The sequence below is a fragment of the Hoplias malabaricus genome, chromosome Y, assembly GCF_029633855.1.
Source record: "Hoplias malabaricus isolate fHopMal1 chromosome Y, fHopMal1.hap1, whole genome shotgun sequence".
Lineage (NCBI taxonomy): Eukaryota > Metazoa > Chordata > Actinopteri > Characiformes > Erythrinidae > Hoplias > Hoplias malabaricus.
In genome coordinates this window covers 50483170-50505639 of record NC_089820.1, presented here as the reverse complement: position 1 = coordinate 50505639, position 22470 = coordinate 50483170, and the positions used below count along the sequence as shown (strand labels likewise).

At 41.8% G+C, this 22470-nt stretch overlaps 1 protein-coding gene across 1 annotated transcript in view; it reads right to left on the bottom strand.

Moving 5' to 3' along the window:
• Positions 1-285: 285 nt before the first annotated feature.
• LOC136679077 (leucine-rich repeat-containing G-protein coupled receptor 4-like) overlaps positions 286-22470 on the bottom strand; it is a 64941-nt gene continuing 42756 nt past the window's right edge. The window contains exons 6-19 of the mRNA XM_066657357.1: positions 17861-18076; positions 14596-14667; positions 13376-13444; positions 11726-11797; positions 11532-11603; positions 10641-10709; positions 10356-10427; positions 8501-8566; positions 6851-6922; positions 6690-6761; positions 5604-5729; positions 5284-5381; positions 5028-5084; positions 286-4548 (exon numbers count right to left, since the gene is read on the bottom strand). Of these exons, the coding sequence (XP_066513454.1) occupies positions 3173-4548; positions 5028-5084; positions 5284-5381; positions 5604-5729; positions 6690-6761; positions 6851-6922; positions 8501-8566; positions 10356-10427; positions 10641-10709; positions 11532-11603; positions 11726-11797; positions 13376-13444; positions 14596-14667; positions 17861-18076 (2509 nt within the window). The 3' untranslated portion in view covers positions 286-3172. The remainder of the gene's footprint in view (positions 4549-5027; positions 5085-5283; positions 5382-5603; positions 5730-6689; positions 6762-6850; positions 6923-8500; positions 8567-10355; positions 10428-10640; positions 10710-11531; positions 11604-11725; positions 11798-13375; positions 13445-14595; positions 14668-17860; positions 18077-22470) is intronic.

Genomic DNA, 22470 nt, shown 5'->3' with positions numbered 1-22470 from the left:
CAAATATCTCCAGACACTGTATAACTTGTGCTTGATGGCTGTTTTGACTGGAAATACAATAAACATAAGGATGGTCTCTGACTTTTGCACAGTACTGTACACAGTGTCACACATTTTACAAAAAACAATTCCTTAAAGGTTCATTAAGGAAACAAAAGTGGCTCTGTGGCAATTAAGGGTGTAAAGACCTGTAGAGCAAATACAGACATTAATTGAATCAAATGATATTTAAATCATATGTACAAGAAAGAGAACACAAATCTGCATTAAAACTTTAAAGCAACTTTGTTTATATTGTTTGGTTTACAAAAATTACCGCATACCGTACACAATTTCCTCCCACAATTGGTATAAACTAAAATGTGACATTCAGTGACAACATACAACTACATGTATTTACAAAGGTGAGCAATCATTCAGACACACACACACACACACACACATCACTCTCTCACACTGCACTCTACTGGCAGCCACTACAGTTCCAGAGGTAGCTTCCATGGCTAGACAATGCATCCCATTCTTGATTACACATTTCCTATACAAATAATTTACAACATACTGAAAGACCCAGACACACAGAGAGACATGTCTCAACACACACACACAGATTTGGAATTTGCCAGTTACACTAAACTTTACCTCCAAGGTTTCATTAAGCATCTGCTTTTGGAAGAGCTTATTTGACTAATACGAGTACACAACTAAGTTCAGCAAGAATGCAAATGTATTTTAAAAGGCCTGAAGGAACGTAATGCCATTTTGCATCAAAGCAAAAGCAGCGGAAACATGGAAATAATTTCTGTTCTCTGAAATTCCAGGGGATTCTTGCTATGCCATTACGCGATAGGATGATACGCCATAGGACGGTATCGACTAATTGCATGGACATGGTCCAGACCCACTGCAGATTAAACTGAAATGCCAATGTTTTTGTTTCTCTCTCCAAAATGTCAGATTAGGCCAGGTCAAAGGCAGGCACACACCAAACAATATTTGTAAATAATTATTTACACCAACAACCGATGGAATAAAAAGTACTTTTTGTTGTGTTTAAAAAAAAAACTTTTTAAAAATTAAACAGCAAATGATGAAACTCCATTTCTGAACAGTGAAAACAGAACAAATCTCCTCCTCATACAAGAACTGAAGCTCATGCACCGAACTGCACATAGCTCAGATGAACATACCCCAGTCTGAGCTGCTTTTGGAGATGCCAGCACCACACGTCATAAAGAAGAGGACAAGGTACTCCTACCGATATTCGTCAGAAACACAACTTGTTCATCGTCTTGTTTACCGTTAAAACCACAGTCAGCGGTGACTGGTCGAGTGACTGCTTGACCTCTGTATTTTACTGGAGGCCATATAAAATAATGCTGTGCTTTCATGTTGTTAAGCAATGTGAAAATGCAGCATTGTTTCCCACTGCTTCAGCAGGTTTTAATAAATGTATTCACGTCTGAACACAGTGCACAAATAAATTGTGTTGGTGTGTAAAAGCCTTAGGGCTTAATCTGCATCTGGGAATGTAGCCCAAAATGTTTTAATGACTTTCAAACACTATCCAACTTAAAACATCTTAATTCAGGACCAAGGAGAAATGCACATGAAGATCGGTAAAGAACGTGAATTTACTCTTTGGACCCGTCTGTGCTTCAAAAACAGGGCTCTAAATAAACTTGCACCGCTCTGAAAGTAATCTAGTCAGGATCTTTGGAGATACGGTGAGAGGAGGACATGGCATTACCCTGGGCATTCATCAAAAAAGAGATTACAATCTGGAGAATGTCCAGCACACTATCACTGGCAAATAGCATACGCAATGATTTCATAAATCTGCCTCAATTTATAACGAATTAAGTACCTTGATATAAAGTACCTTGATATTTCGTCAAATAATCATAAAATATTGTTTCTCTCTCCATAAATGTGTTATCATTGAAATAAACAGGTCATTGCTAATGTCAAACCAATGAATCTCCAAACTGAGGCAGCGCTGGAGCAAAAACGGAATTTTTGTGTGTCTTGTCCACACAATTTTTCCAAAATTTAACTTTAAACAATCCAGTTACCCTGAAGGCTTCAGCTGTGGAAGACGGGGTCCGCTGAATTCATTTGCAGTTGAATCCTGAGACAGGATGAACAGTCTGAAGGAATGGCTGCTGGGCAATTCTAAACATTCGCATGATTTCCAAAGAAGGAGAGTGAGTATCAAAATAGACGCATTCTTTTAAAAGCTTCAGCTCTATGTTACATTCTCAACTAAAACTCTGAATAGACTCATGAACGCTGCTACATGGAAGAGGATCCTGTGGTTCTGTCATGCATTGAGGTCATTAGGACAAGGAATGACAACAGTGAAGATCAGCATCATTACAAAAACCATGAACGGTTTCTCATCTGAGAGATGGCACATTTATCCCTGCTTAATAAGAAACATCTCTGCAGATCAAAGTCGTGTTCTCTGATAGAGCAAGAGGCAGGCACTAGCTGTTGGGGAAGGAGTGGGCAGTCAGCTTTTTGTAGCCAAGAATCTGGCTAAAGAAATAAAAACAAGAAAGCAAACCAAGTCCTTGGCTGACAACATTTGGCTCAACGAGTCTTTTGTGTATTGTCAGTTTCCCTTTGTTTTCCTGACGAGCGGTAAGTGTCTGTTTACACACGTGTGTTTGCAGTAAAAAAAAAAGTGCTTCCTGACTGGCTGTGTGTCCCCGGCCATGCCCTGCATGTGGTTCTTCTATCTGCCCTCACCATGTGGGCAAAGTCCACTCTGAGTGGGAGAGCCGTAGTGCATGAGTGTGTGACCAAGTGAAGGGCGGAAATGTGAGTGTGTGTATTAGGGCTGTACGATATGTTGAATTTTATTGCTAAACACTGCGGTTGTGAAAATTCTAAGAACATATCCATGAACCCTTGATGTGACATGGTCTGCATTATCTTTCTGTTTGAGGATCACGTGAATGCCCTGATTATTTCAAACCCTCTGCAACTGGTCAGGACACTCCAAGCAAAATAATAATAATTAAAAAAAAACATTCAGTGATTGGTTAGAGGCTCATTTGCATATTGTGGACTTTGGGGATATCGGCAGGATGAAGGCTGATATCGTGTTAAAGACGATAGCAAACGATATATTGCGAGTCCCTACTGTGTGTGAACAATGGCGTGCTCAGTCTTTGACACGAGGGATGTTGTAGGAGTAGTGCACTAAAGGCAGGCCACGGCTCTGGCAGAAACAGGCTCGTCCACATGCTTGGACTTGCTCCGAACTGTCCGACACGAAGGAATCACCCTCGTCGGCGTATTCTGACTGTGCCCACAGTGTGCCGCTGTCCCCCCAGCAGCCCTCTGCAGTCGGGCACTGAGCCTCGGTACTGGCCAGTGCTGGACAACTTTGAGATTTCACTAAATGTCTGCACGCAGAGGAGGAGGATGATGAAGAGGCAGATGAAGATGTTCTGGCCAGGAGAGCTGCCTCGCAGTGCTCGCAAAGTTGAGTGTACATACCACACTCGTAACCCAGCTCTCCCGTCCCGGACGAGCACCCGTTTTCTCCTACGCCAGACGACCCTCCGGATGCAGTCCCCACTGCCACCGTTTTTCCACTTCTTCCATCGCAGACTCCACCTCTGCCCCGCCCTCTTAGGCGGAGCCAGTCGTGCCGGAAGGCGGGGTTGAAGCAGACGTACAGAACCGGGTTCAGGCAAGCTGAGAGGGGGAAGAAAATCAGAGTGACAGACTTGGCCATTTCTGGTCCCCCTGCCGCACTACCTGCACCAGCCAGCAGGGGGGCGAAGGAGAAGGCTGCTACTGGACAGAAGAAGATGCAGTTGGTAAAAATGAGCCAGGCCACGTGCCGCACAGAGCCGGCCTGCTCTGGGTCTGCCAGCCGTGCCCGTCCCAGGCTGCAGTAGAGGCGGGTGTAGACCACAGCACTCAGCAGGTAGGCCAGAGTGTTCAGCAGGACCAGTCCCACTGTGACCCCCAGGCCTGGTCCTGGACCTCCAGAAAATGGGAGGCAAAGTGGAGATTCTGTGGCTGCTCCATGATATAAACTAAGAAAAGCGGCTACCGCAGCCAAGAGTCCTAGCAGGGCAGCGGCCATTCCAAACCTTTTGCGTCCTTCTCTTCGCTCACTTCCACCGCCCCTCAGCACGCCAGCCTTGCCCATCAGAGCCCGAACGGCCAAACTACGCTCCACAGCAGCCAGCGGCAACAACAGGACGGCCCACTCCGACGAGAACACGGCCAGAACGCCCAGTGCCTGGCACCCGGCACCTGTCTCCCACTGGACCCCATAGGTGGCAAATGAACCCCAGGTGACAATGTCCAGCAGGGTGAGGGCAGCCATGTACAGGCCAGACAGCAGGTTGGAGCAGGCAAGTAGAGCCACAAGCAGCCGGGCAGGAGACAGAGGAGAGGCACGAGGGGAGAAGGTGGCAGCCAGCACCAAGCAGTTGAAAAGGAGCGCCACCAGGCAGATGAACCATACAGTCAGTCGGATCATCCAGCTACCCAGCAGGTGAGCACATGGCTTGAAGGCCCCTGAAAAGTCACCAAAAGACAAGGTTATAGTTTTCCTGTAGTTAAGTCACCGAAATTAAATCACAGAATAGAAATAAAAATTCACTATGGAATAATTAGTGACTAATGCAAATGTTTTTCTGATCTACTATTTTTATCTTCAAAATGCAGAGATGTTTCCCCACAAGTTGAAAACAACCTGAATTTACAGCCTGTAGAATCTGATCCACATTGAACATTCATGTCAAACAAAACATTTTATTAACAATAACATCAAATAAATTTGCACTTTGTAAAAGTAAGAGGCATTCCACTTTTTTCTTTACTTTCAAAATCTTTACTTTCACTAATGTTTTCTCACTGCTTCTTGAGAAAAAGCTCCTGAAACTTGCACTTACTGTCTGCAACATTCTGTTATTTTGATTGTAACTTACGTACAAATAAAACTAGGTATAGTGAGAAAAACTAGGCGCATGTTACGTGTAGCACAGTGTATCTACCTGGGGAAGGAGAGCAGTGCATAACCAGAGATACTCTTTCCATCTCCTCATCTCCACCTGTGCACACATAATAGGCAGAAGAAAAACTCGGTTTTGAAAACTGGTGCTGGCCATAAGCACATTCTCATGCTTCAACAATATAAATCACCTGTCATCATTTAGAAACATAAATTTGTCCACGGCACAGAAAAACTAGCTTTGCACTGAAACAATGTAATGTTTTGCATCATATTTCTCAGACACAGATGTCTCATACCGAAGGATTTTCTTTTTTCTTCACTTTCGGCGGGGCTGAGTGTGCTGTCACAGGCCGTAAAAGCGCAACACTGATAGGCATAAGGAACTGATATGGATCTACATACACACAAACAGACATACAGGGAGAGAAAGGGAAAGAGAGATTTTGAATAGAAGTAAAATGGACTTATTCTGAACAGAAAGGCACTGAAGTGCTTGTATAAGAAAAGCTGACTTTAGATGATGGGAGAAACTAATCATTATTCAAACTAACTGAACTAGGGCACCATGGAGCCCTGAATGAACTGTAATCAGTCAAAGCTACTTGGCTGAGCGCACCTTAGTTTGGGCAGGCTCTTGGCGGTTAGGCTGTTCTTCATGTCTGGATTGCCCGTTAGTTTGAGCTGGTTCAAGGCGTCAAGTCCAGCTGTTGGCACACTGGCTAAAGAGTTCATACTCAGATCCCTGTGAAGAGGAAGATGCTGTTAATGTTGTAATAGACTGCTGTATTAGAAAGATATAGAATTGTTTGCCATAGAATAAACCACATTGATATAAGATATGTAAGTTGATTTAATGTAAAAATCCAGATCTTGTTTTTATGATGAATATCACAGACTGTGAGTGGCTGGGGCTCATGGGGGAGCTCCCAGCATGCTTAGCAGTTCCCCCAGGGACTGTTTAGGGGGTCTTTGGAGGATTATTTCTTGTGTTCGGAGCCTGTTGTTGTTGGGCTTGGTGTTTAGCAAAATGTGTCATCGTGTTGGGACTCTACATCTCACATAATGGTGTTTGTGTGTGTGTGTGGTGCCCTCGAATCTCACTACACAGCAAGCCCAAATGCTGTTGACATCACACTATTACAGCCTGCTTTTCTCCACTGTTAATCGTAAAAGTGTGCCACTCTGTGTATGAAACAATAAAAGGCTATAAGACAAGTGGCATTAAGCCTAGTCCTGGACTACTCAGCATTTTGAATTGTGGATTTTCAACAAAAGAGGACACAGTCAAGGACTAGGTTTAATCCCTGTCTGGGAAGCAGTTCCATGATCTCAATTTTGAACTGAAATCTTGAACAGTTATCTGCTATGTTTATAGTTTATGTTTTGACTGGTGTTTGGGCATGCTGAAGATTACGTGTCTATATTTAACTATTTGACATAACATCAGGTGTTAATGCAGTGTGAACAATGCTAACTGGTGTCCTATGTCTCCAGGACTCTTTGGCTGCTTGTCAACATCATTAGCTTTGTACATCCAGTGCCACACTGAAGCAGGAAATTTAAGGCTCTAAGCATTGTCTTGGTTGACTGACTTTACATAATGTAAAAGAAAATTAAATTGCTCAAATAGACAATGAGCGTCTGATGAGCTCACTATCCTGTCTGTATTAATGTATGGACACTGGGTTTATAGTCCACTTACAGATTGGTCAGAGCACTGAGAGAGAGGAAAGCATCTCGATGGATGAACTTGATCTGATTTCTGCTCAGGTCTCTGTACATATTTGAAACATACAGATGATGTTAAACACACACACACTCAGACAGAAATATGTTTACTGTTAGAACTAACTGTTTTCTTACAGCACTCTGAGGTTGGTCAGACCCTGGAAGGTGTCCCTGTCTATCTGCTGGATTTGGTTGTGTTGTAGTGTTCTAAAAAAGAAATACATAAAAGCAACACAATGTTATTAAATCCAGTTAAAAACAATAATCAATTGTAAAAGATAAGAAAAAACCTCAAAAAATAGCAGCAATGAATAACAGGCATGCACCGGCATTTCTGCAACTGAACATGGTCAAAAGAGACACTAGGGTTTTCATGTCAGAAAAATATTTTGAATAAAATAAACGCTTATGTATTATAGGATGAGTCAACATTTAATTGGGCCCTGGACCCTAAACACACTGTAAAACTTAACTGCACGTCTTAATGATTGTTTCACTTAGGTTTTACAGTGTGCAAGTTAGCATAACATAAATGCTACAGAAATGTGGGATCACTCAATCTGACTGTCAGTCAGACGACCTTAAAATCTCCTGTTGTGCTTCTGTTTACATGTGACGCATCTGATATGCTCTCTCCCGATTGGCTCTACGCTCTGGCGGCAGTCTTTTGAGAGCTCCTGAACACAATACAACCCATCATGCACTGCACGCACAATTTAAATGAAAAGGTTCAGTCGAGGCAAAGTAAGGGCAGTTTGACTTTGATGAGTAAAACACACATCTTTCTCACTGGCTGGTTTTGTTGGTTGAAAGCCAGTGAAGGTTTTGCTCATGCAGAGCTGTGGTCAAAGTGTTTGTGGTTACTATTGATATTAATTATTAGAAGTGTGTAATTATAATTTGTAGTAATATTACAAGCAGAAACAACTACTTGTGATTTTAAGTAATGTGAACTTAAAAAGACTCCAGTTCACTTAATTCACTTAAAGTTAACCACATATAACTTCTTACAAGTGAGTTGTTTGTACTCAGTTCAGGGCGTTATTTTAACTCAAATGACCGAGTTATTAAACTTAAATGGTTTAATCGGCTTCCGCAATCCATTTGAGTTCACTTAACTCGTCAGGTCTTACAGGGCATGATGCAGTGTTTACAAATGATAAATGTAAAACATTGATTTGCTTAATAGATAAAATACATAAAAAATGTATGTACAGGGGGTCCTAGACTTACGACATTGATCCGTTCCTATGTCGCGTTGTAAACCGATTTTCGGTGTAAGTCGGAACATACGTACATACTGTACGTAAATAACATACTGTAAGCACTTATCTTATCCTAACACCTATCCTCCTCGGTCCCGAGCCGCGTAACCGTGTATTCTTCCGCCGCGCACACCACACACGAAGTTCACGTTACGACGTTTACGACACAAAAACACTTGCGTCGAAAAAAGGCTTTATACAGTAAATGGGAGATGTGTCGTAACCACGAAACATCGTAACTCGGGACTGACTTAACCCGAGGACCTCCCGTATGTGATGTTAAATTGAAAAAAGAAGAAGAAAAATAAATAAATAAATAAATAAATAATAACAAACACATCTTGTCAAAGATATTGGATTTTGTGGCGCTGTAATAATTTTACTAAAGTTTTTTATTAATGATATTTTTTTTCTAGTTTTCAGTTTTTTTCCAAATATGTTCGGAATTTCTCACTGTGGTGCAAGACTCAAGAATATGTCTAAAGTTATGCTAGCGTGACAGAAAAAGGGTCAATCTTACATGTCCTGGAGCCTCACACAGCCCTGAAACGATGGCAATTCTTCAATCTCATTGTACGAAAGATCTCTGCAGAGATATAAACCCACACACACACACATGCGCGCACACACACACACACACACATTCCTTTTCATTATATTACACTTAACATCTCACATTACATACAATTACACACAGCCATTACATCTCAGACTTCAATGGAAACGAGTCATTCATACAAATAAAATCGGTTTCACGTCAGACAGGTAGTGTGTGCATGTCTGTGGGTGTTTGTATGTGTCTGTGTCTCTGCTGCTCCTCTGGGAGGTCATTAGAGCTGAGTTTATACCCCCTCACAGCTCTGGCTCTGCAGTGCCCCTGCTGCAGAGCACACTGCACTTCAGCCATTAGATGTGTGCCAATGAATGAATGTGTGAACACTGGGATGTGAAACCCAAAAGCAGAGTGTTTGATTATGTGTTTGACTACTCTCTGAATGCACTGACCATAACAGATATTTGATGTTCTAGTCAAACATTTTGTGTCCAAGAACAGAGGTTTTATTTTAGTAATGATGGGATTTTAAGGTGTTTATGAGATAAAGCTAATCTTATGCTTATTATCCCCTCTGTACAACAGTAACAAACAAACGATGACAGTTAAAATACTGTGGTACATCAGTTGAGATAGATATATATTTAGTAAATAAATGCATTGTGGTCTTGTGCTTGTTGATTACTGTCAATGGGTCTATAATAGAATATGCATTTAATGTTTTCTGCTTGTTTGCAAGGCGTGTTATGTCTAGTTTTAATTGACTAGGCTTTTTAATTGTGTGTGTGTGTGTGTGTTATAAAAGACGTCTAACCACAACGTGTTAATGGTCCTCTGAGTGACATTTAATTACAGATTGCTTGAGGTTCTGTCTGACATATTATGTACGTGTGTTCTCTGCTGTTTGACGGATGGCTGTTTGGAGGAGTTATGAGCGCTGGGTCAGTGTGTGAACGACTGTTTCTGTAATGTCAATTTATAACGATGTTGTTGTTAACTGAAGGCTGTTTTTTCAGCATGTGTTAATTTGTTTAGTAAAACTGGGTTTCAGAGTTAAAAGAACAGTCACTTAGACCAACAACAATTGTGATTATTATTTTTATTATTATAAAAAAATATATTATTTTTTACCTTTGGTTTATAAAATGCAAATATCCGTAAAATTTAATTACTCTGTACTCCCTTAAGAAAACAGATAATGATCCACAGAAAGGGTTAACAGCATAAAGGCAGCCATTATAAAGAATCTCTAATATTTCGAGACCACTGGGTGTGAGTAAAAGAATCACTGGAGGGAAATGGTTAGGATGAAAAATCACTCACACACAAACAGTCACACACACAACAAACAGTCACACACATATCCACACAAACAAATAGTCACACACACACAAACAGTCACACACACACACATCCACACAAACAAATAGTCACACACACACAAACAGTCACACACACACACATCCACACACACAAACAGTCACACACACACAAACAGTCACACACACAAATAGTCACACACACATAAACAGTCACACACACACAAACAGTCACACACACAAACAGTCACACACACATCCACACAAACAAACAGTCACACACACACACACAAACAGTCACACACACATCCACACATACAAATAGTCACACACACATCCACACAAACAAATAGTCACACACACACAAACAAACTGTCACACACACACAAACAAACAGTCACACACACACACACACACACACACAAACCCACACAAACAAATAGTCACACACACACAAACAAACAGTCACACACACATCCACACAAACATAAGGTGTAACTCACAGTGTGCGGAGAACAGAGAGGTCCTCACACAGATCTTCAGAAATGGCACTGATCTTGGTGCCTGTAAAAGTTCTAGAGAATTCAAACATGTTTACTCCCTTATCACAATTCTAGAGAACACTCACATATGACAACTGTTACACCTATCAAAACTTTTAAAATGTTTCTACTTTTTAAACTATGATTAGTCAGAAGTATATATTACAACAAAGTATATTTTAATCTGTCTATTTACACTTATGTATCACATTATGTGTGATCTATTTGTGTGTAGAAAATACTCACAGACTCTCTAAGTTCCCTGTTCCAATCAGACTGGGAAAATCCTGCACAAGACTGGCACCACGCAGCATTCTACAACACAATCGCACGCACAAAAACAAACACATGATCATCATCATCAGAGGTTCATTCGTGTGTTGTAATATACTGCAAGGCACAATGCCACAAACTAACATTGTTGGTATTGCTATAGAACAGAAATGCTAATCAGAATATGGAACAACTAAGTAACTGACCTGGCCCTGCTCCACACACAAATATATGCTTCCACAGCAACTGTTGTGAAGTTGTGAAAGATTTACAGAATATTTACAGCCTTCCTGGAATCATTGGGCGCAAGGCGGGAATACACCCTGGAGGGGGCGCCAGTCCTTCACAGGGCAACACACACATTCACACACTCACACGGACACTTTTGAGTCACCAATCCACCTACCAATGTGTGTTTTTGGACTGTGGGAGGAAACCGGAGCACCCGGAGGGTGCCCACGCGGACACAGGGAGAAAACACCAACTCCTCACAGACAGTCACCCGGAGCGGGAATCGAACCCACAACCTCCAGGTCCCTGGAGCTGTGTGACTGCGACACCTACCTGCTGCGCCACCGTGCCGCCACCCGTTATTATAACAATGTTTATTATGATTTATTCAATTCAAAGTCGTTTCTCTTTAGGTTATACCCAATGATTCTGAGAAGGTTCTGGACCCACAAAGACTCTAAAGAGGATGGTAAATTAATGAACATATATTCTGTTCACGGTTGTGGTGGGTCTGTAGGCCCAATGATCTGCCATCACTGGGTGCAGAGCAGGAATACACACCGAACATGGCATCACACACTCACTAACCATATAGCTGGGAGTGGATATTTAAAACATAAAGTGCCAACTCACAGAGAGTGCAGGTCGGACAGATTCTGGAAGGCTGACCTCCCCACGAAGGACAATGGGTTGTCATAGAGATGACTGCAGACATACAAAAAAGTAGAGACATTCAGAGTGTTAAATTTGCAGAGTACTCATGAAAAAAAAAAGTTTAGATATTCATTCTTTAATTGCCATTGTTCTGGTTTGTACTCTGTACTCACATTGTGCGTAGCAGTGGATTCTTATGAAAAGCCCCCTCCGGTATGGAGTCTATATTATTGCTATGAAAGCCACTGTAAAAGAAAAAGAAAAATGAAATAAAATGTAAAATAACTGGTAATGTCTGATGCAGAGTTTGGAAGTGCAGCTTATTGATCAGTTCTTCAGAGATGAGTCATCCAGTAATACCACTCACAAACACTAGATGGCGTACTAAAACACAAATGGACAAAACCAGTGCAAAGGCCAGTGAAGTCCGTAAGTCCGTCCAGAAGGGGAAAAAAATCCTTTCCAAACTGCTGTGTAATTATCTCAAAAGGAAAGTAAAATAATGCATCACTTCATATTAAGACAAGCTGCTCTTCTATAAACCAAGGAAATTACAGTTTATCACATATAATGGGAAACATGGCCATGTAAGACACAGTAAAAATCGAAATTCTGATTAAATTCCCATGGTGTGGTGGACATGTAGGGACTGTGGTCTCTATTATTACTGTTGGCTTTTGTTCTGTGAATTACAATAACATTTTTATTCTCTCTGTAATGACATGTGAGATCAGTAACTATGCTACATTTTATCACAAAGATTTCTTTCTTTATTATTCAACTACTGCACTGTAAACAAGGCCATTTAGAATGGTTTGGTGTGTGATGGCTAATTATAGAAGGAAAAAAATGACACGTTTCTTCACTATGTTTTGGAATTGAGGCAGGGGCCCAACAACAAAAAAGGGTGCAAAAAATGTCCCAGGCATCAGGCAATATATTTGCTTCCCAATAGAATAACTGTCTATAAAGAGCATTAAACCCTCTGGACACCAGACTCCCATCACAACCAGTGTCTACAATGCTGTCTGTAGTTTCTCTACAGTGGGTGATTGCTTTGTTTACATATTAGTGATGGATTATACTGAATTGATTGATAAATGGTGGGACTTGTCCTTTAAGTCCTGGCAATCCATATTATTATAAAAATGCATTCTGATGTGACGTGACAGTTTATAATGATAGTGATAAACACTGTTAAACTGCGCCTAAATTTAGGCCACTGATTTACACATTTAACTACTACAAAAAAACCAAAAAACTCCTTTCTTTGTCATTTCCTTCATTCTTCAATCTTTACACTGTGTGAAAAAGGCATGACAAATGGTCAAATATGCGCTCCACAAACGCCTGGAATAAAAACCTGTTACATTACCCTACACATCAGCTAAGAATGTTTCTGTCTTTTCCTGTATAAAGTTACCATTTCTGTGGGACAAGTACATATTGTTGCGATTAAACTGTACTTTTTAAACCTACACTACACTGTAATTTTCCTCACTCTTTAAATGTCAAGAACACAGTGGTACTCCATTTCATGAGCCCGCCCCCATTCTTTCAGTGTGATTGACAGGTTGTGAAGGGGTGGGCGGGTCATGTGCACCTGGCCTGAGTAAACTCACACCTGCTGAACACCTACGGTTTGTTTCTTTTGTCTATTGTCAGGGGGAGGTGGGGAAAACCTGCTTTCTTTTGATCTGTGAGGTAATACGGTCAACCTCTTGCACTTGGCAATTTCCTCTAGAGACAGTGAGAGAGAGACAGCGAGATAGGACGAGAGAGAGAGAGAGGACAATGGAGAAAAGTTAGCAGCCATTACTTACAGTTCTTTGAGTTTGGGCAGTGTCTGGATGGCCTCTGGGAAGTGATTCAGGTTGTTAAAATTGAGGTCTCTGAAAGGAGCACGAAAAGTATGATTACATAACGTTAGCAAAGCTGACACTTCTGCTACTGTTGTCCTCCATCACCTCGTAAAGCTCAGCAGCTGCTTTATGGCCTAGTCTCTGTGTAATTCTAATTCTAATAGAGCACCATATTCCAGCTGAGTTGCTGCTTTTTAGGTAATGGCTTAAGTTTTGGGACCTGAGCTTCCATCCCAGTGGGACGCTCATAAAATTACACTTGGGTTCCTCATCCTTTTCATGTTTAAAACTCTTACAAAACATTTTAGTTTTAAAATACTGGTCCAGGACCATAATTTTCAACGGTTTTCTGTTAGCTGGTGTAACAGAGTTGCCGGTCAGTGTTCTCCAAGCATGTTGAGATGGTCAATATTGTTGCATTAGCTTCAGTTCACACAGATGTTGCAGCCCAAGTCCAACCCCACTACCAGGTCTCCATATCACAGGCAGTAAAGCAAATAGTCTGAAGAAGCTGTCAGTGCAGCTGCTTGCTGTGTTATTGTTTGCTTTAGCTGCCACACGATACTTTCTGGCACTTTGCCCCCTTCTCCCCGTTAATGCCCCCGTCCCCTGTCTGACTGCCCCCTCAAGGGACAGAGGACGTTGGCGTGTCCTTTTCCTGTCCTAATTGCGGCCAGAGTAAATAAAGCAGAGTCAGCGATAGCTATCTTTCTTCCCCTTCCCCTTCCTCCACTCGCTGAAGGGGACAGAGAGGAGAGAGGGAGAGAGAAATGTACAGGGCAGAGGAGGCCCACTATGTTTTTCATTAGCACTATTGGCTTTTCATGTTCATAAAAGACATCTCTTCAGCTCCATGGACAGAAAGTTCAACTGGACCCTCTCCTTAAAGGACACAAGGGGGGAAAAAAACAACAACTGTGTTCTTTCTATACAGAAGAAGACAAAGCCATTGTGACACATTGGGAATTAGATGCCAATGGCTGTGTGTAACTGCACCCAGCAGCAGTAGCCAATATTTTACAGATTTGCATAGCTGCTGGCTATGGAGTAATATATATATATATATATATATATATATATATATATATATATATATATATATATATTTGTAATTTAAATACCCAAAAATGATCTGAATGTGATGATCTCATAGAAAAAAAATACATCTGAGAGTAACTTACAGAGTCTCTAAATTTTCTAGGCCAGTGAAACAGTTCTTCCCAATCTCCTGGATCCTATTATTGTGCAGATGTCTGAAAGAGAGTTATCAAATAAAGCCAGTCATTACTTACAGGCTACTTAACATTTGAGGGTTCTGAAGCATTATTGTGTTTTGCAAATATTCACTCATTTTTAATTTGAGAGCTGCAACACGTTCCAAAAGAGTTGGGACAGGGGCAACAATCGGCTGGGAAAATTAAGGAATGCTCAAAAAACACCTGTTTGGAACATTCCACAGGTGAACAGGTTAATTGGAAACAGGTGAGTGCCATGATTGGGTATAAAGGGGGCATCCCTGAAGGGCTCAATCGTTCACAAACAAGGACAGGGCGAGGTTCACCACTTAGTGAACAATTGCATGAGCACATCGTCCAACAGTTTAAGAACAATGTTTCTCAACATATAATTGCAGGGAATTTAGGGATTTCATCATCTACAGTCCATAATATCATCAAAAGATTCAGAACATCTGGAGAAATCTCTGCCAGTAAGAGGCAAGGCCGAAAAAAAAAAAAAAAAAAAAAAAAAAAACATTGAATGCCCATGACCTTCGATCCCTCAGGAGGCACTGCATTAAAAACCGATATCATTCTGTAAAGGATATTACCACATGGACTCGGGAACACTTTAGAAAACCACTGTCAGTGAACACAGTTCGTCATTCCATCTTCAAGTGTGAGTTAAAACTTTAACATGCAAAGCGAAAGCCATATATCAACAACACCCAGAAACCCGAGCTCATCTGAGATGGACTGACGCAAAGTGGAAAAGTGTCCTGTGGTCTGACAAGTCGACATTTCAAATTGTTTTTGGAAATCATGGACGTCGTGTCCTCCAGGCCAAAGAGGAAAAGGACTGTCCTGATTGTTATCAATGCAAAATTCACAAGCAAGCATCTCTGATGGTATGGACGTGTGTTATTGCCCATGGCATTGGTAACTTGCGCATCTGTGAAGGCACCATTAATGCTGAAAGGTACATACAGGTTTTGGAGCAACGTATGCTGCCATCAAAGCAACGTCTTTTTCAGGGACCTCCTTGCCTATTTCAGCAAGACATTCTGCACGTGTTACAACAGTGTGTCCTCATAGTAAAAGTGTACGGGTACTAGACTGGCCCTGCCTGCAGTATAGACCTGTCTCCCATTGAAAATGTGTGACGCATTATAAAGCGCAAAATATGACAACGGAGACCCCGGACTGTTGAACAACTGAAGTTATGCATCAAGAACAAATGGGAAAGAATTCCAAAGCTTCCAAACCTTCACCAATTAGTGTCCTCAGTTCTCAAATGCTTATAGAGTGTTGTTAAAAGGAAAGGTGATGTAACACAGTGGTAAAGCCCCTGTCCCAACTCTTTTGGAACGTGTTGCAGTCCATCCATCCATCCATTATCTGTAACCGCTTATCCAATTTAGGGTCGCGGGGGGTCCAGAGCCTACCTGGAATCATCGGGCGCAAGGCGGGAATACACCCTGGAGGGGACGTCAGTCCTTCACAGGGCAACACACACACACACACACATACACTTTCGAGTCGCCAATCCACCTGCAACGTGTGTTTTTGGACTGTGGGAGGAAACCGGAGCACCCGGAGGAAACCCACGCGGACACGGGGAGAACACACCAACTCCTCACAGACAGTCACCCGGAGCTGGAATCGAACCCACAACCTCCAGGCCCCTGGAGCTGTGTGACTGCGACACTACCTGCTGCACCACCGTGCCGCCCACGGCTGTCCTCAAATTCAAAATGAGGGAATATTTGAAAAAAAAAACCAATGAAGTTTATCCGTTTGAACATTTAATATCTTGTCTTTGTAGTGTATTTAATTGAATATAGGTTGAAAAGGATTTGCAAATTGTATTCTGTTTTTAATTAGGTTTTACACAATGTCCCAACTTTATTGTATATATATAAATGCAAAAGAAATGTGCTTTTAATTTTTTTTACTTATTTATTTGAAAAGTGTCTGAGTTATATATTAATATAATTTCAAAAATGTACTCATGGAATCCTCTCTAATAAAACTAAAAGTGCAGAAGAGTACTGAGGTTGAAGTTGAATAAACCCTGCTTGTTACCACATGAACATTTTTTAACAGAGATGCAATTTATTTGAGGTACGTTTATTTGGGTTCAATTTATAATGTGTTTTGACTCAACAGGTTGTTTGGCAAGAAGAAAAGTTGGAGTTGTCTGTAATAACAGATCATACTCTCCAGATACTTAAACATAGGCTGGTATTTTGTAGGGTGTAAGACCACTGTCTCAGGTTCACTTCATAGCTCAGACCCCTAACACTACATGCTCCTGCCTGTGACCTGTAATAGTAAGTCGCTCAACTCAATAAATGTAAATGTAAGAACCAACAAATATAGACGGGTCAAAAAACGCTGGAGTTTCCTATTAAGGGTTTCAGTTCCTGTTCGTTCCTGATGTACTGTAGACTATAAAAGACTGACAACAATGCCTGGAAAGCCAAAAAAAGGACTTATGGGATACCTGAAGAAGCTGATCCTGATCTGTTCAGGATTACCTTAATATACACATACACAATTGATCGGCTTTGAGATGACAACAGATGTCTGTTTTCCTGTAATTTTCCAGTCATTAAAAAAGATGCACGGCTCAGCAGAACCCCTACCCAAACAGTGGAGCTCTGGGGCGGTCTCTCCGAGCGGAGAACTCATCAGCACTCGCGCACGTCTGCCTGTTTGTTCAACCTACTTAACGGATTAATTGGCCTCCACTCCTTAGACAAATATTTTCCAGAAGAAGGAATGTAATTGGTAAATCAGACCCACAGAGAAGCGTCCAAAAAAAGAGTGAGGGAGGGAGAGGGAGGGAAAAGGGGAGCAGAGGGGTAGAGAAAGAGGAGAAAAATGGGACGAATGGAGAGAGTCAGGGATAGAGACAGAGAGGGAATTGAGGAGAAACAGAGAGGTACTCTGATATCTAGCCTGGACACTTGGGTACATTATGGATTTCAGTTTACTTTTATTAAAGGAAAAAAAAATGACAGCTTTAAGAAAAGCAAAGGCTGAAAATCTAGGTTGTCTGGGTTTTTTCCTGACACTGAAACTTAAATAACGGGAGGGAGGTCTCTGACTGCGCGCTGTACTATCTTCCCTCTCATAAAAGATTCAGGACATCTACAAACAAACGTGGTTAAACGTACAGCACTGCAGCAGAATGCTTTAAAAACAGCTCTGTGGGGTCACTCACAGTACGACGAGGCTGGAGAGGTTGGCGAAGGCGTGGTCAGGGATGTGTGTGATGCGGTTCAGGGCCAGCGTGAGGGCCTGCAGGTTGCCCTGGTGCTGCAGGGGCCCCACAGGGACTTCACTCAGGCTGTTATCGTCCAGCCACAGGTGCCTGAGCTGCTGCAGGCCTTCAAAGCTGTCCTCTGGCACCACCGTGATGTGGTTGGCATCCAAGCGCCTGCAGAGAGTGAGAAAGAGAGAGTAAGACAGTGAGAAAGAGTGAGAGTGTGTATGTGAGAGGAGGGAGAGAGTGGGACAGTGTGTGGGTGAAATAATTACTTTGATGAAAACATGGGACAGAAACACATTTTTCTCATCCTGTAAACGAGTTTGTGTGTGATATCCACTGAAAGTCTATGACAGTAGTCTGCCTGTAAAATCGTAGAGTGAGACGTAAATTAGTTTATGCTTGGGCGAGTTAATTTTACACTTCTGCGGTGTGTCTTGGCAAACTGGAGAGATCCAACACGCAGTGAGCAAACACACTATTCAAACACATGTAGTATGTTTGCAAAAGAATTTTTAAAAAGTGTTTTTAAACCACTGGCTGCATGGTCACAGTGTTGTGGATAGCATTACTGTAATTCTAAATAGTGGCATGGCATGTTTTATGAGGCTAAATGTTTGTTGTTTTTGGTACTCAATATGGAGCCCATGGGGCGGCACGGTGGTGCAGCAGGTAGTGTCACAGTCACACAGCTCCAAGGACCTGGAGGTTGTGGGTTCGATTCCCACTCCGGGTGACTGTCTGTGAGGAGTTGGTGTGTTCTCCCTGTGTCTGTGTGGGTTTCCTCCCACAGTCCAAAAACCCACGTTGGTAGGTGGATTGGCGACTCAAAAGTGTCCATAGGTGTGAGTGTGTGTGTTGCCCTGTGAAGGACTGGCGCCCCCTCCAGGGTGTATTCCTGCCTTGCGCCCAATGATTCCAGGTAGGTTCTGGACCCACCGCGACCCTGAACTGGATAAGTGGTTACCGATAATGAATGAATGAATGAATATGGAGCCCATGCTAATAGCAAAAGTGTGAAAGCAAACCACGGATAGCATTTAATGCATTTCAAATGACAGACACAGTTAATAGACCAAGTAAACCCTAAGATAATCAGTTTCTGTTGGAAAAATTACAGATAAAAATAATAACTAAACTTAAGATTACTTTACATAACTTCATAAAGAGTAAAGTGATCATCCCAAAGCATCCCATTACATTTTAAAAGAATTAGTCATTAATTATATATATATTATCAGCCCTGGACTGTATATGACCAGTATACACACACAGTAAAACACTTTCCTTCTTCCCATCTATCCACACACAGGCCTCAACATACACGCCATCAGTCAGGTATGTGTATGTGTGTGTGTGTGTGTGTGTGTGCACGCGCATATGTCCGTGTTTGTTTGGAACAACTGTGTTCTGTCTGCTAGGTGCTAAAGCATCATTTACCACTCGTCTGGGTGTCACTGAAGCAACGCAGGCCTTTTTCCTGTGATTTCCGTGGGTCAGGGGCCCTTTGCACCAGGCTTTACCAGAAAGGGGCCCACACCTTCTGGACCCCTGAGGGCTTGTGGCCAAAGCAATCTGAGCTGTGGCAAATACTGCAGGCACTTTAAAATGCTGTGAGTCACTGTTTGTGTATTTACTGGCAGATGGGTGCTTGAGCTCAGAGGTGAGGAATGTGTTCAGAAGAAGGGAAAAAGCTTTTAAAACATTAGCTATATGACCAAAAATGCTCCAGGAATTTCACAGCGCTGATTATACCTCACAAAAGCCACACAGCTAATGTTCCACTAATAAACACAGAGGTTTCGACCCTATGGACCATTGCTGGCCATGAACTTCATTTCATTCAGAGCCATTCAGGGTATGGAGCAATATCATTACTAATGTCAACTCCAAGTGTCATTACCATGTCCAAGGAAAATAAATCTCTCCTCTATTTGACCAGTATGCTCATTGGTGGTCTGCGTTTGGCTTCTCACTCAGCGTGGCTCCTCCTGTCCACCCACAGGGACCACTGTAACATCGGCCGATGCTCATATTGCTAGAGGCTGCCATATGCAAATGAGCACACGCAATAAACAAGGCAATCAAGCACAAATGTCTTGTGGGTGAAATATGTTTGGCTAATGTTTCAACTGCATCATAGAGCCAAAGGTTTGTGGGTCATCCACCAAGGGTTTTGTGTTTAATCAACAATTCTTCTGAAATGAAGGCTATTAACAGGCAGTGTGTCCCCTGTTTATCTACAGTAAGAGTCTACTGTTCTGGGAAAGCTACACTAGATATTGGGGCATTTCAAAGAGGATTTAATGGCATTAAGCCCTGAGAACCTTTATAAAGGTCAGGTACTGATGTTCCATAAGCACTACTGCAGCACCAGAGGACACAGGTCCACTGCTACACAACCCAGTGCTGGGCATGTGTGTGTGTGTGTGTGTGTTATATTATGCTTCTAGTGGGCATGGTGCATTGAGCATGGTAAACTTAGGCTTTTTAGGTTTTTATTTCTTTGTTTTATTAAATGAACACATTTTAAAGTGACTTTGTCCAAAATTGTTCCACCCTAGTAAAGTACATTGGGGTGGCGACATCCTGTTTATGAATGGAAGACTGGACTGGAGCTTACTCTCCCTACTCACGGAAAATTATGTGGTTTCAGCAAAAAGACCACCATGAGCAAAGATGAGGATTTTAAAACTGTTACAGTACTAACACATCCATCGCACTCAGCACGGGCGCACGCACACACACACACACACACACACACACACTACATGACAATATCATCAAAAATATAATTTCTTATTTTAGTAATTAAATTCAAAAACTGAAACTCATATAGATGCATTACAGAGTGATTCATTTCAAGCGTTTATTTCTTTTAATGTTGATAATTATGGCTTAAGCTCTTGAAATAGACCACTCTTTGTCGCAGTCACACACACAGCTCCAGGGACCTGGAGGTTGTGGGTTAGATTCCCGCTTCGGGTGACTGTCTGTGAGGTGTTGGTGTGTTCTTCCCTGTGTCCGCGTGGGTTTCCTCCGGGTGCTCGGGTTTCCTCCCAGAGTCCAAAAACACACGTTGGTAGGTGGATTGGCGAATCAAAAGTGTCCGTAGGTGTGAGTGTGTGTGTGTGACTGTGTTGCCCTGTGAAGGACTGGCGCCCCCTCCAGGGTGCATTCCCGCCTTGCACCCATTGACTCCAGGTAGGCTCTGGACCCACCGTGACCCTGAACTGGATAAGGATTACAGATAATGAATGATATTCCAAATTATTGAGGTAATGCTCTGTTTAAGTCTCCTTGTAATGCACAGGTAAATTACATTTTACTTTAAAAAAAAAAAATGCACAAATGCACATACCACACACACACACAGGCCTTGAAGGTTATCAATAAGCACAGTGTAAAACCCTTCATATTTTTGCTTAATCAAAACCCATTTCCTACCTTGAGCAAACACAATCCACAGTTGTTGACAACAGCCCATGTCTACAATGTTGTACAAACTGCACTGGTTAAACATTTCCTTGATGGGGAGATTAACACACACTCTTATTCTTCCAAAGCTTTCTGGGAAAGGAAATGTAAAAACTAAGGATATAGTATTTAAATGTTTGCCACTTCAACTGCACTTTTTCTTTTTTTGGATTGAGAACTGTGAGTTAAAATAAACAGATAATTATATCAATTATATATATTTATATTGAGCACATGCTACAAGAACTGTGTGTGTGCGTGCATGCGTGTGTGTGTGTGTGTGTGTGTGTGTGTGTACTTGACTGCAGGACTGTATGGCATTACCTAAATTGAGTGACACCTACTGTGGATAAGAGTTCTAAATCACGTTCTCTCCTCAGCTCAATAAAGCGTACTTAATTCCCTGCTCTATACACTCACATACGACAGAGCTTATACAGTTGGGGCAGAGTAGGGCTTACAAAATAAACTTTAAAAAAAAAATCAGTGACCTATACCCTATGGTAAAGTTAAGGGAATGTTTATTTTTACCCTTCACTACTAAATAAAGAAAAAAAAAAAGTAAAGTAGATTTGAGAGCCTTTGAGAGTCTATGGCTCTAGGAGGAACATTAATGGGTTAGCTATAGCTCAAGGCATCAACATACAGATCTAGACATGCCCTGGAAAGCCAGTCCCACATTGTAAAACACATTCACGCAAGCACATAACACACAATTTCTATACTATACATGCAGTACTGTGCAATCATCAGAGCCCATCTTTGGTTTACTTCATCTGTGCCATAAAACGACCAAGTTATTATCAAACCAGGGAAATCAGAAGACTTCTTTGACAGAAAACTACAAAAAATTCTCCCACACCAAGTGCTGCTCTAGCACTATCAAATCAGTCATTGCTGACCTAGCATAACTCTCACCTTCCGACCTTAAAACCAGCCAGCTACAACTGTATCCTCCAAACCAAAGCTGTTCCCGGAGACTCTGACATTATGTTACTCTCAAAGAGAACCTAATGTTCCCACAAGCTACAACCCACACACACCTCAGCTTCTAGAGTTTTCTTTTCTCTCCTGCATCTACAATGGCC